This window comes from Rhinolophus hipposideros (assembly GCF_964194185.1).
Source record: "Rhinolophus hipposideros genome assembly, chromosome: 12".
NCBI classification, from domain to species: Eukaryota; Metazoa; Chordata; class Mammalia; order Chiroptera; family Rhinolophidae; genus Rhinolophus; species Rhinolophus hipposideros.
This window is the reverse complement of record NC_138058.1, coordinates 58,315,531-58,332,213: the sequence shown is the minus strand read 5'-3', so window position 1 is coordinate 58,332,213 and position 16,683 is coordinate 58,315,531. Positions and strand designations below refer to the sequence as shown.

Genomic DNA, 16,683 nt, shown 5'->3' with positions numbered 1-16,683 from the left:
CAGATTTTGCTTTTTCTGCGTTTTATTCTTATGTGGTATGGAATGCTTTAAAACTATGATCTTTCAGATTATAATTTAAAAACTTATCTGCCAACATTCAGTTAAAATTTATCCTTAATTTGTATCATACTAAGTTAGTTATATTAAATTTTCCAACAGGAACACCTTTTAAAAGCTGCTAGCTTTCTCAGTGGGGATATAGTAAGGACTAAGGCATAATTTCCTGTCACACTCCTGCTATTCCTGTTTAACAGGTGAGAACACCAGTGATGAATTCTGAAGCAAAAGTTTTGGTACCTGGGATACCTGGTCATCATGCAGCTATCAAGCCTACTCCGCCACAAACTGAGAAAGTAGAGAGCAAGCGAAAATTAGGGGGAAACGAGGTAATGCAATCACTGACCATTTTTAAGTTTGAAACTTAAGATTACTTGGGAGATTCTAACAAACGTATTGGATGGAGCCAAAGCTGAAACTTCGGAAACAACGGAGATTATTGCTTTTACCCTCTGTCATCCCCAGTAGTGTAGGTTCCGAAATTCCAGATTGTGACCTTTGTAAGACTTCCTTACAAAGTTAGTAAGTGGCTTATTTACAAAGCCACTGTTAACGAGGGTGCTGTTCTGGCCATTTGTTAATAGCGGGATAACATGACGGAATGGACTAAGCCAGGACTTGCCATGATGATTTTCATTGGGTTTCGCACGTTGCTGAGTTCCAGTGATGCCTCTTCTCTTGGCTGTCTGAGCAGTCCTGGCTGGTATAGTGCTAACTGGTCTTTAAAGGTGACTGTCATTATAACTTCTTAAAGTGCTTATAAATTTTATCTTTTCCCAACCCCCATGCCCGCCTGTGGTTACTGTACTTGTCCCTGTACTTGTCTTCTTTTTCATCTTCCATTTACACGTGTCACTGTTGTCTAAGTAATCTAGAAGTTTAACTATTGTATCGTTAGAGAAAGATTTTTGTTTCTTTACCTGATTCTAAATGTCTTACTTTATTGGGTGGGGGTGTTGGGAATAACATTGCTGTTCATAAAAACTATTCCTCAATAATGTGATACCTGTATTTAAAAATAATGTCTAGGCCAACTTCCTTTAGCTTGGCCTAGATCCAGCCCCTTAATTTCCTGCTGTCTCTTTTTTTTTTTTTTTTTAAGTTTTTCTTAAGTGAAGATGACACAAACAGGAGGCTTGACCAAAGCATACTGCTGTTTTTGGTAGTTATAGCACATTGTATTTTGAATTACTTACCAAATGGCTGGCAGAACATGGTTGTTAGACATACATTTGAGTTTTTGTAGAGCAAATTTTGTCATGTTTATTCACCCTTAAATTTTAGATATTTTCTTTTTTTATCCCCTCCTTCCTCTTCTCCCCCACTTCTCCCCACTCTGGTTCAAGCCGTTGTTTCTCAGGCTAGTTGTGTAGGACACAGCTCCCTGGCCCATGCTGGTGTTACGAGCCTTGCGCTCCCCCCAGCTGAGGCAGTCAGTCGCCGGTTGGCCACTCATGCTGGACTCCGGCCGCTCCTGGCAGCACACGGTAGCCCACGGCAGCACCCAGCAACCCACGGCCGCTCACGCTGACCTCTGGCTGCTCACAGCAGCCCAGCTCCAGGGACAGCCATTGTTCACAATCTTAGCTGTAGAGGGCTCAGCTTCCTGGCCCATGTGGGATTGAACCCATGACCTTGGCGTTAGGAACATGGCGCTCCAACCACCTGAGTCACTGGGCCGGACCAAATTTTAGATATTTTCAAGGACACTTGTTGTAGTATAGCATTTTTTAGAACGTAAATCACCATTTAGAACTGACTAATAAAAAGAAAAATAGGAGGACTTTTTTTTAAATTAAAATTTATTGGGGTGACAGTGGTTAGTAAAATTACGTAGGTTTCAAGTGTACAATTCTGTAATACATCATCTATATATCACATTGTTCACTACCCAAATTCATTTCAGGTGGACATTTTATAAATTAGAAACGTAACTGTCTTCATGTTCTTTTGATAATATTTGTTTTCTGAGGTTGATAGCAAGGAATAGTTACAGAAGGGAAAGCTGTTGTGAAAATAGGTTTTTTTCATGTGCTTTAGTAATCAGCTGCCAGATCCTTGCCTTTTTTTGAATTTTCATATAGAGGGATTTTTACTGATTGCATTTTCAAACTGTGGTTTCTTGGGCAGTTGTTTTTTTTGCACTAGAATCTGGAAACTTAGATTACAGATACTACACTTGCTCCAACATTGACTTTATGGTGATGAAATTCTGTTGGAATGAGAAAGCATATTTGTATTTTTCAGGGTTGAGGTGTGAATCAATCAGTGCCTTTTGTCTCCTGAGACATAGCACACAGTAATTTGACAAAAACTACTTGAGGCCTTGTCTGGTTTAATATTAACAGATCATTTCTCTTCTATAGCTTAGCATTGAAGAACGCCTGGGAACACTGGATATAGATACAAAAAAAGAAAAGGATGACCTTCCACAGACAAATAGCTTCCCAGTTCTTCTTGCACAGGGTTTAGAAAGTAATGATTTCGAAATGCTAAATGTAAGTATTAACAGTAGTTTTTAAATGAATTAAGATGCTTAACTTTTCTTAGAAGTTGATTGACACAGCACATTCACAGAGTGAATTGTCATACAATGTAGCCATTTTTAATTTAATGTTTTGAGAGTTTAGTCAAATATATATCATTTGGTGGCATTATACAGACAGTCACCAACCTACACAGGGATTATATTGAATTATTTTGAACCTGGAATGCATTTTCTCATAGAAATATTGTTCAGAATTGTTATTAGGTTCTTAGGCTTCAGTTCACAAAAGCCTTTGTAAACATAGTGTACCCGAATTATAATACTCAGCATTCTAGATCACAATTTATATTTTTTTCTGTAGGAAAATGCGTTCCTGAGTTTTTACTCTGGATTCCAGAAACTTATTTCCCCCTGGCCGTGAGAGGGGGCGGTGAGGTGGAACCTTGGCAATGGGTAGGAGGTTTGGGGGTGAAATTTAAGAGGGTTGGGGGTTATGTTGTGACATATTTAGAGGTAAAAGTACTAGAAATTTGTATAAAGCGAGGCATTTATGATTTCTGTGTTTGTAAGTTGGTGACTGCTTGTATGAAGTTACTTAATTCAATCCTCTTAAATTCCAGAATTTGACAGTTGTCTGTACAGAAAGTTTAAGTGTAGAAAATTGGATTTAAGCACTGCATGATTAGCTTAAAGTAATTTACATTTGCTAAGTGTGTAACACTCATTGCAGTGTTACAGTGACTTTAATATGTAACCTGTGAATTATGATTTATATTCTGATTTATATTTTGATCTAAATATTTGTGTCTAAGGTAATTTTGCAAAATGAGAGGGGAAATCAGCATATCTAAAAATCTAAAATTACTTTTAAAATAGTTTGTGAGTGCATGTATTTTGGAAGGTGGATTTTTAGTTTAACATGGCATACACAGTTGGTTTTCAGTAAAGGTACTAAGTTGAGTCAATGGGGAGAGTAAAGTCTTTAACAATTGGTGCTGAGGCAATTGAATATCCATATTGGAAAAAAATGCATCTCAACTCTTAACCTCATACCTTGTACAAAAGTCAGCACAAAATAGGTCATAGACATAAATGTGAAACCAAAACCTACAAAACTTCTAGAAGAAAACAGGAGAAAATCTATGCTCACTTGTGGGGAAAGACTTCTTAGATGTATCACAAAAAAAGCATGAAATGCTTAAGGAAAAATTGGTCATTTGGACTTAATTGGAAATGAAAAACTTTTGCTTCTGAAATGACACCTTTTTTAAAAGAAGGATAAGTACTTTTAGTTTTTTAAAATTGTAGTTGACATATAATACTACGTTAGTTTCAGGTATAAAACAGTGATTCAATATTTATATACCTTATTAAATGATTACAATAAGCATATAGTAACCATCTGTTACAGTGCATAGTTATCACAATATTATTTACTACATTTCCTATGCTGAACATTACATCCCTGTGACTTATTTTGTAACTGGAAGTCTGTACTTAATCCCATCCCTCTTTCTTCCTATCCCCCTAGTCCCTTCCTCTCTGGTAACCAAAAGTTTGTTCTCTGTATCTATGAGTTTGTTTCTCTCCATTTGTTATGTTTTTTAGATTCCACATATAAGTGAAATCGTACGGTATTTGTCTTCGTCTGACTTATTTCGCTTGGTGTATAACCCTCTAGGTCCATCCATGTTGTTGCAAATGGCAAGACTTCGTTTTCTTTCTTTTTTTAATGGCTGAGTAATAATCCATTGTATGTATATATACATATATATGTATATACCACATTTTTTAAAATCTTTTTTTAATTTAAAATTTAAAATTTTAAATTACAGTTGACATTCAATATTATTCTATATTAATTTTAGGAGTGTAGTATAGTGGTTAGACCTTTACGAAGTTATCCCCCCCATCAGTTTAGGACCCAGCTCCAGTATACATAGTTATTTTGAAATGACACTTTTAAGAGAATGAAAAGGGAAAGCTGCAGGCTGGGAAAAAATACAACTCACATATCAGACAAAGGATATCCAGAATACATAAGGAACTCTTAACTCAATGAGACTCAACTCATATAAAAAACAATGGGTAAAGGTGTGAACAGACAACTTGACAAAAGACTTTAAATGGCCAATAAGTGCCATTTGTATAAACGTAGTATATACATCATCAGTCATCACAAAGGCAAATTTAAAATCACAGTGAGATAACAGTAGGGACCCATTATAGATTGATTAAAATTTAAAAGATAGTACCCTGTGCTGTGGAGGATGTGGAGCAGTTGGCACTCTTCTGTCTTTGGTGGGAATGTAGAATGGTCCAACTACTTGGGGAAACAGTTTGGCAATTTCTTAAAAGTTAAGGTTACATCTACTATAACACTCAGCCATTCTACTTCCAGGTATTTACCAAGAGAATCAAAAATACATGGTCATACAAAAACTTATATGCGAATGGTCACAACAACTTCATTTGTAATAGCCCCAAACTGGAAAGAACCCATATGTCCCTCCACATATAAATGGGTAAATAAATTGTTTGTTTAGCAATATTAGGAATATATTATTGATACATCAACATGGATGAATCTCACACTTGGGGTGTGAGAAAGAAGCCAGACAACGAAAGTACATATTGTATGATTCCATTTATGTAGTAATTCTAGAAAATACAGACCAATAGATAGTTCAGTGGTTGCCTAGGGATGGGGGTGGGAGGAGGGATGGAACGTGAAGGGCCCCAAGGAGCCTTGAGGGTGACAGAGTGTTTATCGTATTTGTTTTGTGTGTGTATGTTTATACGCATCAAACTGATCAGATAGTACTCTTTAAGTGTGCACTGTTTTTAATGCTTCTATAGTTATAATGCAGTCAAATTGTAAAAGAAGAACCCTGTCTTCAGAATCATCTTGCTAGTTGTGGCTGTGGTTTATAGGGTTGTTGCTTTAAATGTATTCTTGGCAGAAGTTAATAACTCTAACTTCTCTATCATCATTTTGCTTGGTTTGGAATAACTTTTTATTTGCCCATTTTAAATTTGAAAAATTATTTTCATAGAGCCTCTGTCTTTAGTGGGCAAAAGAATTATTTGAGAGCTCGTTAAAAATTTTTCTGCCCCGCATTTGGAATAACTTAAATAGCTAGGCCATAGATACTCTTATTTGCCTGTGACAGTTCTGGTTTACACCTCTTATCACGGTGTAATTATTAATAGTAACTCCTTTCATTCTTAGAAGTGTCCTGGTTTGGACAACAAATTATATGACCTTCATATTTAGAACACTAGAGTATTTCACAAACTGGCATTCCTACATTGTTTCTTAACCAAGCTTTTGGTATAAATGATGGGGGGCAACAACTTCAAGAGTGTATTTTTTTACCTGAAGTAACTACTACCCTACTTGGCCATTTAAGGCAGTGAAGCCTTGTGTGAACATTCCATGAAAACTGAGGACCTTAACAAAAGCATGTCATAGCTGAAAAAGCAATTTGTACACTAGTGCAAACAGAATGTTCCCTGTGACTGTACATCGTCGGAACTTAGTGATAACTGCTGTTTATAATAAAGAGGTGACTTCAGGAATGTTTAGTGTTGTCAAGCACTTGCTGAATTATTGTTAAAGTTCTGATCAACATATTTTGCTTTGAATATTGTATTCTAATTATTTGAAAATAAAAATATTAGGTTGAGACTATTAAATCAGGACAGTCCATTCCTCAGTTTTCTAGTGATTGTGTATAAAAAGTTTTATTTCTTTTGCATAAGGAACCATGTAATTAATGCCAGTGATAGTTTTTAAATAGTACTTGAATTTAGAAAGACTTGGTGTAAAGATACTTTTGCAGGCAAATCAAATCCATAGAGAATTCTGAAAGGGTATGTTAGGACTGTTAAAATAGGTTGAAAACTAACTTTCTGTATCTCGCCCTTTTACGGTATTTGTGCTGTTCAGATACTGAGCATGACCTTTATAGCAGCAATGCAGCAGCTAGTACGGAAGTTAAATAGAAAGAATAACTATTTAAAAGTATTCAAGAGGAAGGGAGATCAGGATTTGAGACAGGAAAGGACTCTTACTCCCCCCCACCCCCCCTCTCCTATATGAAGCATCTGGGGTTTGGAGTAGTTGAAAAACCTGCAGGATGCATTTAGGAGTAATCCGCTCTCTTTTGCCTCCTTTTCTGTACCTTGGGGTGGGGACTGGGCTTCTTCAGTTGATGCTCCCTGTTGACTCAGCACTCGTGATCTTTTGATTGGCTTACATATTTTGGGGGGAAAAATCGACAATTTTAAGAGGTTTGTTGCTTTCTAAGTGTGATTTGAATATATTTCTGCTCACTGATATGTGTATACATTTCTAATTTCATAAAATGAAGGTTTCTGAGTTACTCTAAAGTGGTGTATATCTGTAATTAAATGTCCAGAGGCATTCTTTTCTGTTTTATGTAAAAACGTTTACTTGCTAAAAGTTTAGAATTTGTGGAGAAGAAACCTGTTTATTGCAGTAGATGTGCTGATACATGCCTGATAGCTATAAGCCGTAACAGAACAGTCTCCATTCGGCCCCCCTCCCTTTATTGGCTAAAATTCAGTTGGTAGTTTGTTGCTTGGGTTTTTAAATCATTTTTGCTGACAGTGTCTCCTGTGGTGTCCTTAGCGTCAGAGTTTGCCTATCTTCATATTTCTTTTGTCTTCTCACAGAAAGTGCTTCAGACCAGGAATTTAAACCTCATCAAGAGGACTGTGCTAAGGATGCCGCTGCCTGCCGTGGTCCCGCTGTTGCAAGAGGTGACAGCTCGGCTCCTTCCCGGGTTCTTGGGCGGGGGGGGGGGGGGGGGGCTGAGCCCTGAGTCTGGAGGCACGGCTTTGCAGTGTGGAAGCAGCAGGGTATTCTCAGTGGGTAGTAGATAACGGCGTCCACTCAAACCACGTTTGTCTAACCTGGATCTTTCTCTCTGTATTTTTTATTGAGATGTAATCCATATGTCATAAAATCCACCCTTCTGAAGTATACACTTAATTGTTTTGTAGTGTACTCACAGTTTGTCCAATTGCCACACCAAAAAGAAATCCTGTCCCTATTGGTCATTCCTCATTCTGCTTTATCCCAGTTTCTGGCAACTTCAAACGTATTTTCTATCCTCGTGGACTTGCCTATTCTGAACGTTCATTCATATAAATCCTAGCCTAGACTTTGATCAGTTAATTATCCTCATTGTGGGAATGTGTTTCTAGATTCTGTTATATTGGTTGAACATTTAGGAATTAGGAAATTTAGGAATAATGATTTCCTAAAACAGTCATTATTTTCATGTGTGTCTGTGTGTGTGTGTGTGTGTGTGTGTGTGTGTGTGTCTGTCTGTGTCTGTGTGTGTGTGTGTGTGTGTCTGTCTGTCTGTGTCTGTGTGTGTGTGTGTGTGTGTGTCTGTCTGTCTGTGTCTGTGTCTGTGTCTGTGTCATGGCAACTGATGGAAATTGGCTGCTGCTGAAGTATTGTTGTTAATACTGGTTTTCTCCCCCTCAGCTTACAAAGAGATTGCAAGGACATCCTAATAGGTAAGATGTTCAGGTGACTTAAATTGCTTTGATTTATGAATATTTTAGAGGTGATTGTTAAAAATAGCAGTGCCTGACAGCATGAAATTACATGGTAGATGGCCCCAAATTCTGACTAATAAACTAATCTTTGTCAAATATTACTCTCCTGACTTATTTTAAGTTGAAAGGCTCTTTATTCCTATGATTTTATGATAGTTTTTTTTTCCTTTTGGAAAATTCCTATGTAGGTTTTTTAGCTTTATTTTCAGGTCATTGAATAAGTTAGTCTGATTTAATGAGTGGTCCTAATTGTGATATGTAAAATTGCCATTTGTAGGACATGCCCAACAGCTAGTAGCTAAGGCGCTGGAAGGAATCTGTTATAAAAGACTTAACTATTGTGGGTCTTTTTTTGTTCATTTGGTGATTAAGTATTTAAATAGGAAGTTGATATTTCAAAGATTCTAAGCTTGTAGCATAGCATCATCAGTATAGTATTATCAGTATCTACAAATGCAGTTTTACTTTTCTGAGTTATTTCCTGGTAGGCTTCATTAGCCTTTGGAGCTCACAAAGGAAAGCTAAAGAACTCATTAAGGAGGCCCTGCTTGTACATTTTTGGTCTATATCTGTCTTTTAATGTTTGTGTGGAAATCTTTTGCTATTTGTACCTGATAATGAATAAATGATGGGCTCAAATATTATGAACATAAAATGCAAAGTCAGTTGAGCCCAGTTCAGTGCCCTTACAACAGTTAATTATAAAGTAAAGCATGAATTTTATTCTGGCATTCAGTTGTTTTAGAGGAAAGGACACTTGTTCTGTTTTCCAATCCATCCTACTTCCCCAAGAGATAAGTACACCACACAGGTCTGATACAGACTCAGTGAAAGAATGAGAGGGCTGTCAGCGTCACAGGGATTTATTGTAGTCATTTTCTCAGGGCACACTTCCTCAGATCTTCACTTTGCCAGAGTTTTGCTAATTTTATAACAGTTGAATTTAATTTTGAAAAGTTGACATTAGTTTACTTGGATTTTTCCCCCTTTTTTTCAGTGCTGTTTTAATGGTTCAGTGGCTAAAATGTGTGCTAACAGTCCATGCATCATACCTATCCACAGTAAGTCTTGCGTTCTGCTACAGTTGCCGAATAGTTTGGCTTTGAGAAGTACTATAAGCTGGTGGCTTAACAAAACCATCCTCTCTCTGTCTGTCCTTCAACCATCAGCTGCTGCTTCTAGAGATTTTTGTTTTTCACCAGGTGTAGTGTCATAATGTCGCTGTTGTTGCCTTTTATAAATTGATCTTTTTGTCCCCTGGACAAATATGTTACTTTAAAAGTAACATATGTTCCATAGAGAACTTGGAGAAAAGTTATATGTTGTGGTATTAGCCTTCAGATGTTTCTCTACATACACCACCTGTTCAGCAAGATTATCTTTACATTGTATGTCTCTCCTTCCTTCTTAAAAACTTAGCAGATTTTTAAAGTTTGTATATATGCTAACGTGTCTATCCTACCTTGTTCCAGGAGGATAAAAGGTAGTTTATGATTAAAATGACATATATTAAACATTCAGCATGTGACGTTTTGCCGGGGCTGCTCTTAGCTCTTGGTTATCTATGCAAGTGGAAGAGAGGGAGCATAAAATCTTAGAGAACACCAGAAAAAAACAATGTTATATGTCACACTATGAGTTGGGTTCTTTGTCATACCATTAGATTAGCTATATTTTAAGGTAGAAAAAAATTTTCTTTTATTTGATTATCTAGCACCTTATAATAGGTTTTCATAAAAGGGTGTAGTGGATAGTTTAGGAAAATTTGTAATTGATGTTTAAAACTATAGCTGTTCCTCTCTTAATACAGCTCTTCCTGTCTGGTCACTGCCCTTGTTCTCTATCGCAGGTCCTTCTGCCCTCAGTAGTTTGAAATAGGGAGAACTATTGGATAAGCTGCTTTGAGGTCAGCAGTTTGTTTTTTGTGTGTCCGTGGAGAACTCTGCCAGGGTGTTAGAATGGGGGAAGAGATGAGAAACAGCAAGAATGGATATTGGGTTTCCCAGCCTGTGGGAATCTTGGGGGATGAATTGCGGGCAGAAATGACTAGGATGGCTGAGTAGTATGGTGATGGGCAGGGAAAGATCACTGGCAGCATCAGGTCTTGGGACTCTGGCTGGTAAACAGGACAGCACTCATTTTGTGACCTAAGTTACTTGCTTAGAAGTGAAAAGAGCCCTAGGAGTCCTTGTAGTGAAAGCCCTACTGGAATCAACTGCTAAGGTATAACTGCGGAGTAGTGGTTGTGTAATATTCAAGGTCATAGCAAAACAGACAGGAAATTTGCTATAGGGTGGACTGACAGCCCACAATTCTTTCTCCTCAGGAAACAGTCTGTTTCCTTCCACCTTTCCTGTATTTCTCTTTTCATAACCAGATAACTTGAAGTACATTTTCTAAGCCAAGGACTATGCTAGGTTTGGAGGCTTTGGTAATGTACAAGACACTGATCCCCACCTTCCTGAAGCTTATAGGCTGAATAGGGACAAATAGAAAAGGGAGATGATGGTAATTGAAATGCAACCACATTAAAGTTTTGTTTTATTCATTTTTGTGTCTATTTACTTTTAACGTTTTTAACATTTGAATGAAACGTGCTAATGTGTCAGATAGGAGGGTAAGACTAATGAAGGGAAAAGAGGGGTCCCTTTTTCTGTAGCTCTGGGGCGACAAATAAAAGAATTGACTGCTTTAAGCATGATTTAGAGGATTATGTAACGGCTTGTTTTAAATGCTGTGTTGTCAGCTTTGTACTCTGTCCTGCTGGTCCCGGAATGTTTCCTCTAGGTTTCTGGGGCTTTATGGATGAGGTAAATAATGTAATAGCAGCAGAGAGTAAGTTTTAAAGGAAAGCCCCCTTTAACCCAGGGGCATTTATTTGGGGAGGTATTTTTTATTTAGTGTGTTCTTTACATTGACCATCTCATGAAATAATGTGATCAGTACAAAGAGGTCTCACCCTGCACTTTGTCCTACCTTGCAGTTTCTTCTTTTGATCTCGTATCATTATTTTTTGAATGTATTACGTTTTGCTGTTAGGACATTAAAGGCCTCTGAAAGTTGGAGACATTGCTAGGCTATGTCATAAGCAGCCGCTGCCACTGGAGATGGCAAGTAGATGCTTGTAGTATAGTGGCCAAACACTCAGCATGCTATTGTATGTTTGTTACCTGTGTTGTCATAATAGTATCAAACCTTTTTTTTTTTTTTTTTGAACTTAGTTACCTGACCTGGTACCCCAGCTGGGGACACTATACCAGTTAATGGAAAGCAGAGTAAAAACTTTTCAGAAACTCTCCCACCTTCATGGAAAGCTTATCCTTCTAATCACACAAGTAAGTAAATCAAATTGTTTTGTGCTAAAACTTCTGGATGTGACAGGAGTGGAGAAAGGGATAAGGATCATTTACCTGAACATTGAAAGCTCCCCTTTGCAGTAAGAAATTGGTAAATCAGGATCCAATCTTTAACTTGGAAATGTTATGTTATTTGACAGGAAGTAAACTTAATTGTGCCTATTTCAACTTTTACTGAAAAGTTCTCATTATTACATTTCAGTGGTTAATAGACTTAGGGTGGTTGTGGTATTATGAACAAAAAGTTACAGGGTATTTATGTAGTTAAAAATTTTTGTCACAGGAAGAAATTCTGTTTGCCTTAAAAGGTTTATCAGCTTTTACAGAGTAATTCTTTCCTTCTTGTGTTTGCTCAAGTTGTTTTTTCCCCTGTATTTGATCTCCGTCATATTGAGGTCATCATACGATGGTTGAGGATGAGTTTACTGCTGGGAAGGTTGGGTGTGGTAGTGGTTGGTGATACTTGAGGTAAACTTGCATTCTACTTCATAATAGCATTTTATTATCTTTCAGGTTACAGCGTCAGAAAAAACAAAGGGAACGACTTGTCCTGAACAGAAGGCAAAATTGGTGTATGAAGAAGGTAAAAGCTTGGGGGTAGGGTATAAGCTAGAGTTGGAACATTTAATTTTTCACACGGACTTGACTCTGTTATTTTATAAAAACATCGATGTGAAATAAGATCGTGTTTTGGCACACTTTCTCTTAGAAAATGGGCAAGCCTGTGGCAAAAATGTGGTCAGGTAAGAAAAGGGAAGGCACAAATATAGTAACAGTAACAAAAAAGGACATTAGGTATGGAAGAGATTTAAATGGAAGAACACTGAACGAATTGTATGTCAATACATTGAAAAACCTAGATGATACAGGTAACTTAGGAAACATCAGTGACCAAAATTGACTTAAAAAAAATAGAAACCTTTAATGAGCCAATAGCTTTAAAAATGATTTAATCAGAACTTTCCCTCACAAGATTCCAGATAACGAGGTTTTGTAAGTGAATTCTATCAGTCTTTCAAGGAACAAGTTGGTTTTGCCATATACAAACAATTTAGTCATTTTATGAGTCAAAACCAGACAAGGGTAGTCAAGAAAATACATATAGGCCATCCTCAAATATCCTAAGTAGCAAATTGATTATAGAAATGCTTAAGTAAAATAATGTCATTACCAAGTAGAATTTAAAGATTGTAAGGCGATTTAGCGTTAAGAACTCTATTAATGTCACCATATTAACAGATTGATGGGAAACGCTGTGTATTATTTTAATAAAGAAAAAGAATTCAATAAAATTGAATGTATCTCATTATTTGATAATCTAAGCAACCTAGGAATTTAAGGGAATTTCCTTAATCTACATCAAACATAAAGTTTGGAAGCATTCTCATAGGAAGCAGATAATGTGCTTTGTATTGCTTTTGGGTATCCTACCTAGTGCTGTATGAAAGAGATGGATTCCTCAACTTTGGAACCTTGCAGTATCCTCCTCCACATAGAAAATACCGCCAAATCTAGCCGCACGGTTATTAGTGAGATACGTAAATAAGTTTACTGAATACCAAGATCAGCAAAAAGCACTTGGTAGCATTATGTCCCAGTAATGTACTGTATGTCCATGAATGGATATCCCAGTCAGAAAATGTGTTAGGAAAAAGATCTTATTCATAGCAATCAAACCATGAAGTACCTAGGAATACGTCTAAAAAATAAAACAAAACCTTTACAAGTTATAAAACATAACTGAGAGACATAAAGCGTACCTTAATTAGACTTTTTATGACGTTTCCCCCCAGTTTTATTGAGATATAATTGACATACAAGATTGTATTCATTTTAGGTGTACAATGATTCAGTATATGTATATACTGTGAAGTGATCACAGTATAGTTATAATTTTAGTTAACATCCATCACCACACATAGTTACAGTATTTTTCTTGTGATGAGAGCTTTTAAAATCTACTGTCTTAGCAACTTTCAAGTGTACAATACAGTATCGCTAACTATGGTCCCATGCTGTACATTACATATGCAAGACTTATTTATAATTGGAAGTTTGTACCTTTTGACTTTCAGCCATGCTGCAGTGAACATGGGAGTGTAGATACCTCTTGAAGATCCTGATTCTGTTTTGTTCAGTATATGCCCAGAAGTGGAATTGGTGGATCAATTTTTAATTTCTTGAGGAACCTCCATACTGTTTTCCACCGTGGCTGCACCCAGTTACATTCCCATCCACAGTTCCCTTTTCTCCACAGGCTTTGTGTTTTCTTTTGTTGTTATTTGTTTTTTTTAAGATTTTATTGGGGAAAGGAAACAGTTCTTTGTTGGGGAACAGTGTGTACTTCCAGGCCTTTTTTCCAAGTCAAGTTGTTGTCCTTTCAGTCTTAGTTGTGGAGGGCGCAGCTCAGCTCCAGGTCCAGTTGCCGTTGCTAGTTGCAGGGGGCGCAGCCCACCATCCCTTGTGGGAGTTGAACTAGCAACCTTGTGGTTGAGAGGATGCCCTCCAACCAACCAAGCCATCTGGGAGACAGCTCAGCTCAAGCTGTTCAATCTTAGTTGCAGGGGGCGTAGCTCACCATCCCTTGCGGGACTCGAGGAATAGAACTGGCAACCTTGTGGTGGAGAGCCCACTGGCCCATGTGGGAATCGAACCAGCAGCCTTCGGAGTTAGGAGCACGGAGCTCTAACCGCCTGAGCCACCGGGCCGGCCCGGCTTTGTTTTTTTTAAGATGGGATTTTGTTAGGGTTTTGGTACGTTGTACTGTTCAATGAGATCTTGATGGAAAATATAACACATGTGCTTTTATGCAGATAAGAATATTAATGTTACTTGCTTAGATGAATGATAGTAGAATATAATATTTATGAAGTAAATGTAGGAATCTGATTCTGTTTAGTTTTCAGGGCTGTGCCCTCTGCTTTGATCACAAAATTAAGGCTGGGTTTTCTTCCTCCTTACAGAATCTTCTGAAGAGGAGTCTGACGATGAAATAGATAAGGATTCTGATGTGAGTAATTGGTTTGCTGGTACATGAACCTGCTCTTATACCTTTGTACTCTGTATTAACAAGGCCTTCACAAATGCTTTCCTTGCTTAATATTTCTCCCAGGACAATTGGGATGAAGATGAGGAAGAGAAAGAAAGTGAAAAAGATGAGGATATTGATGAAGAGAATGAAGAGGACGTTGAGGATACGGAAGAAAAAGATGAAGAAAATGGTGAGGACAGAGATGTGGCAAGTGAAAAAGAATTAAATGGCGATTCTGATTTAGATCCTGAAAATGAAAGTGAAGAAGAATGAAGACGGAAGAACAAGCCAGTCGGACTGTATGAACTCTTGCCCACCTCCCCAGTGCTGCCGAGTTCTCCTGAGGAGGGCTGTCTCTGACAGGATGCCAGGGGCCACGGCACATCTCCCAGTTCCTGCCGGTGGCTCCCATGCCGCCTCGCTGTCCTGAGCACCCCAGCCTCAACTGTGTAAATAAGAGTGTTTCATGCAAATGTTAATAAACTTTACACAGTAAATAGACACATTTTCTGCAATGTACTGACACGAGTGTCCAATATATGGTATATTTTTATACTATAATACCCTAATATGATTGGTTACACCAAGAATTGACATAGTGGAAATAAAAACATTTCCCAGGTAGGGATTCAAGAACTGGACTTTTGTGAAGGAGTCAGCTCTTATCTCAGGTTGGTGTCTTTCATCAAATCCAGATATGAAGCGGCACTAGTGAAAAAACTTAATTTGGTTCATTTTCATAAAATATGAAGAGATAACTAAAAATGAGTTAAATAATTATAATTAAAAAACAAAATCACCAGTGTCCCTAGCTTGTCTGTTAACTGTGGTAATCTGATTTGAGTCAGATTGAATATTTGGAGTGCTTCCCTAAGACAACCACTTATTTTTTAAGCTGTCGTGAAATATTTTTTAAAAACCCAAAAAATTATGGTAATTAAAAAAAGCTAAAGTTAGCCATATTGACTTCTTCTTGACTGCAAGTTACCTGTAAAGAATCATCAGTGTATAGATTTAGACGTGCTCATTACCTGCAACTTTTTAAAAAATTCAGTTAAATAGCTGCTTTTGAAGAGGTTTTCATTTTTATTTAAATAACTAATGGATCAAAGAACAATGGTTTATTTTTTTCTCTTTGGTTTTTAGATATTAATGATAACCTTGCTGGAGTTTTTTCCCAAAGAAAATATTTTTATAATTCAGTAATTTAATGTTTTCCTTCCTTTTCATTACCCACTCTTGGCAGTGTTAGGGTATTTGTTTACCTTTAAAATAATAAATCTGACTCAAGATTTTTTTATGTATGTATAAATACATATTTTGGTGTGCTACAAAAGCCTTTTCAAATTACCAGTAATTTTCTTTTAAAGAACAGCCAGTATTTGTTTAGTGCTCTCTAGGGAACATGCAAATGGAATCTCTAAGGATGGGCTGGGGAGATGGGTTTATTTTTCCCACCTGTGAATTTATAAAACAAAACCATTATCTCTGAGGGACGGCTTTTAAACATCAGTGGCAGAACAGAAATTTCTGTGCTCAACTAATAAGAGCTGGAGCCATATAAGCATCTTGATAAAGTAAGTTTGAGCCCGCTACTGTTATAATGTACAGTTATATTTGTCTATAAATGAAGCTGTTTATGGGAATTTAATACCATGGTCTTTGTAAAGTGAATAAATATTCATCTTTACCCAGTGCTTGTCTTGTGGTGTATGTAAATAAACAGCCACGTGTTTGGGCTGGTGGTGTGAAGGTTTTAAAGAAACAGTCTTACTCCACTAGCATTAATAGGTAAGTGCTTCAAGTCTTGTTGAAAGACTAGAATGTGTAATGAAGTGAAAGAACCAAGAACTTTGTCGTTATCTAGTGGTGGTTTCTTGATGCAGCCACACTTGGCTGGGCTGCGCTGCACCAGCCCAAGGCTGCGGTGACATCAGGAAGGTGCGTGTGCTCTTGTATCCCCATTTTGTGGTCTGAGTCATTCCCCATGCACCTGACTGACTACCTGAGGAAATAAAGGACTACAGCTGTGTAGCAGTGGCTTACTAATTATTTTTTGGTTCAGACAAATCCAGAATTAGGTTTGTTACAAAGGGGATTTTCTAGCGTCAGGATTCTTCACTGTGTTGATCTAATCCTACCCTAGACAACCA

General features: G+C 37.3%; 1 protein-coding gene across 7 annotated transcripts in view; it reads left to right on the top strand.

The window, feature by feature from the left end:
* WDR43 (WD repeat domain 43) overlaps nt 1-16,225 on the top strand; it is a 50,553-nt gene extending 34,328 nt beyond the window's left edge. For all 7 annotated transcript variants that reach the window (XM_081068783.1, XM_081068782.1, XM_081068785.1 and 4 more), the window contains 9 exons: nt 255-386; nt 2,424-2,555; nt 7,247-7,333; nt 8,070-8,101; nt 9,141-9,204; nt 11,365-11,478; nt 12,013-12,082; nt 14,463-14,509; nt 14,612-16,225. In XM_081068783.1, the coding sequence (XP_080924909.1) occupies nt 255-386; nt 2,424-2,555; nt 7,247-7,333; nt 8,070-8,101; nt 9,141-9,204; nt 11,365-11,478; nt 12,013-12,082; nt 14,463-14,509; nt 14,612-14,803 (870 nt within the window). In that variant the 3' untranslated portion in view covers nt 14,804-16,225. The remainder of the gene's footprint in view (nt 1-254; nt 387-2,423; nt 2,556-7,246; nt 7,334-8,069; nt 8,102-9,140; nt 9,205-11,364; nt 11,479-12,012; nt 12,083-14,462; nt 14,510-14,611) is intronic.
* Nucleotides 16,226-16,683: the final 458 nt, after the last annotated feature.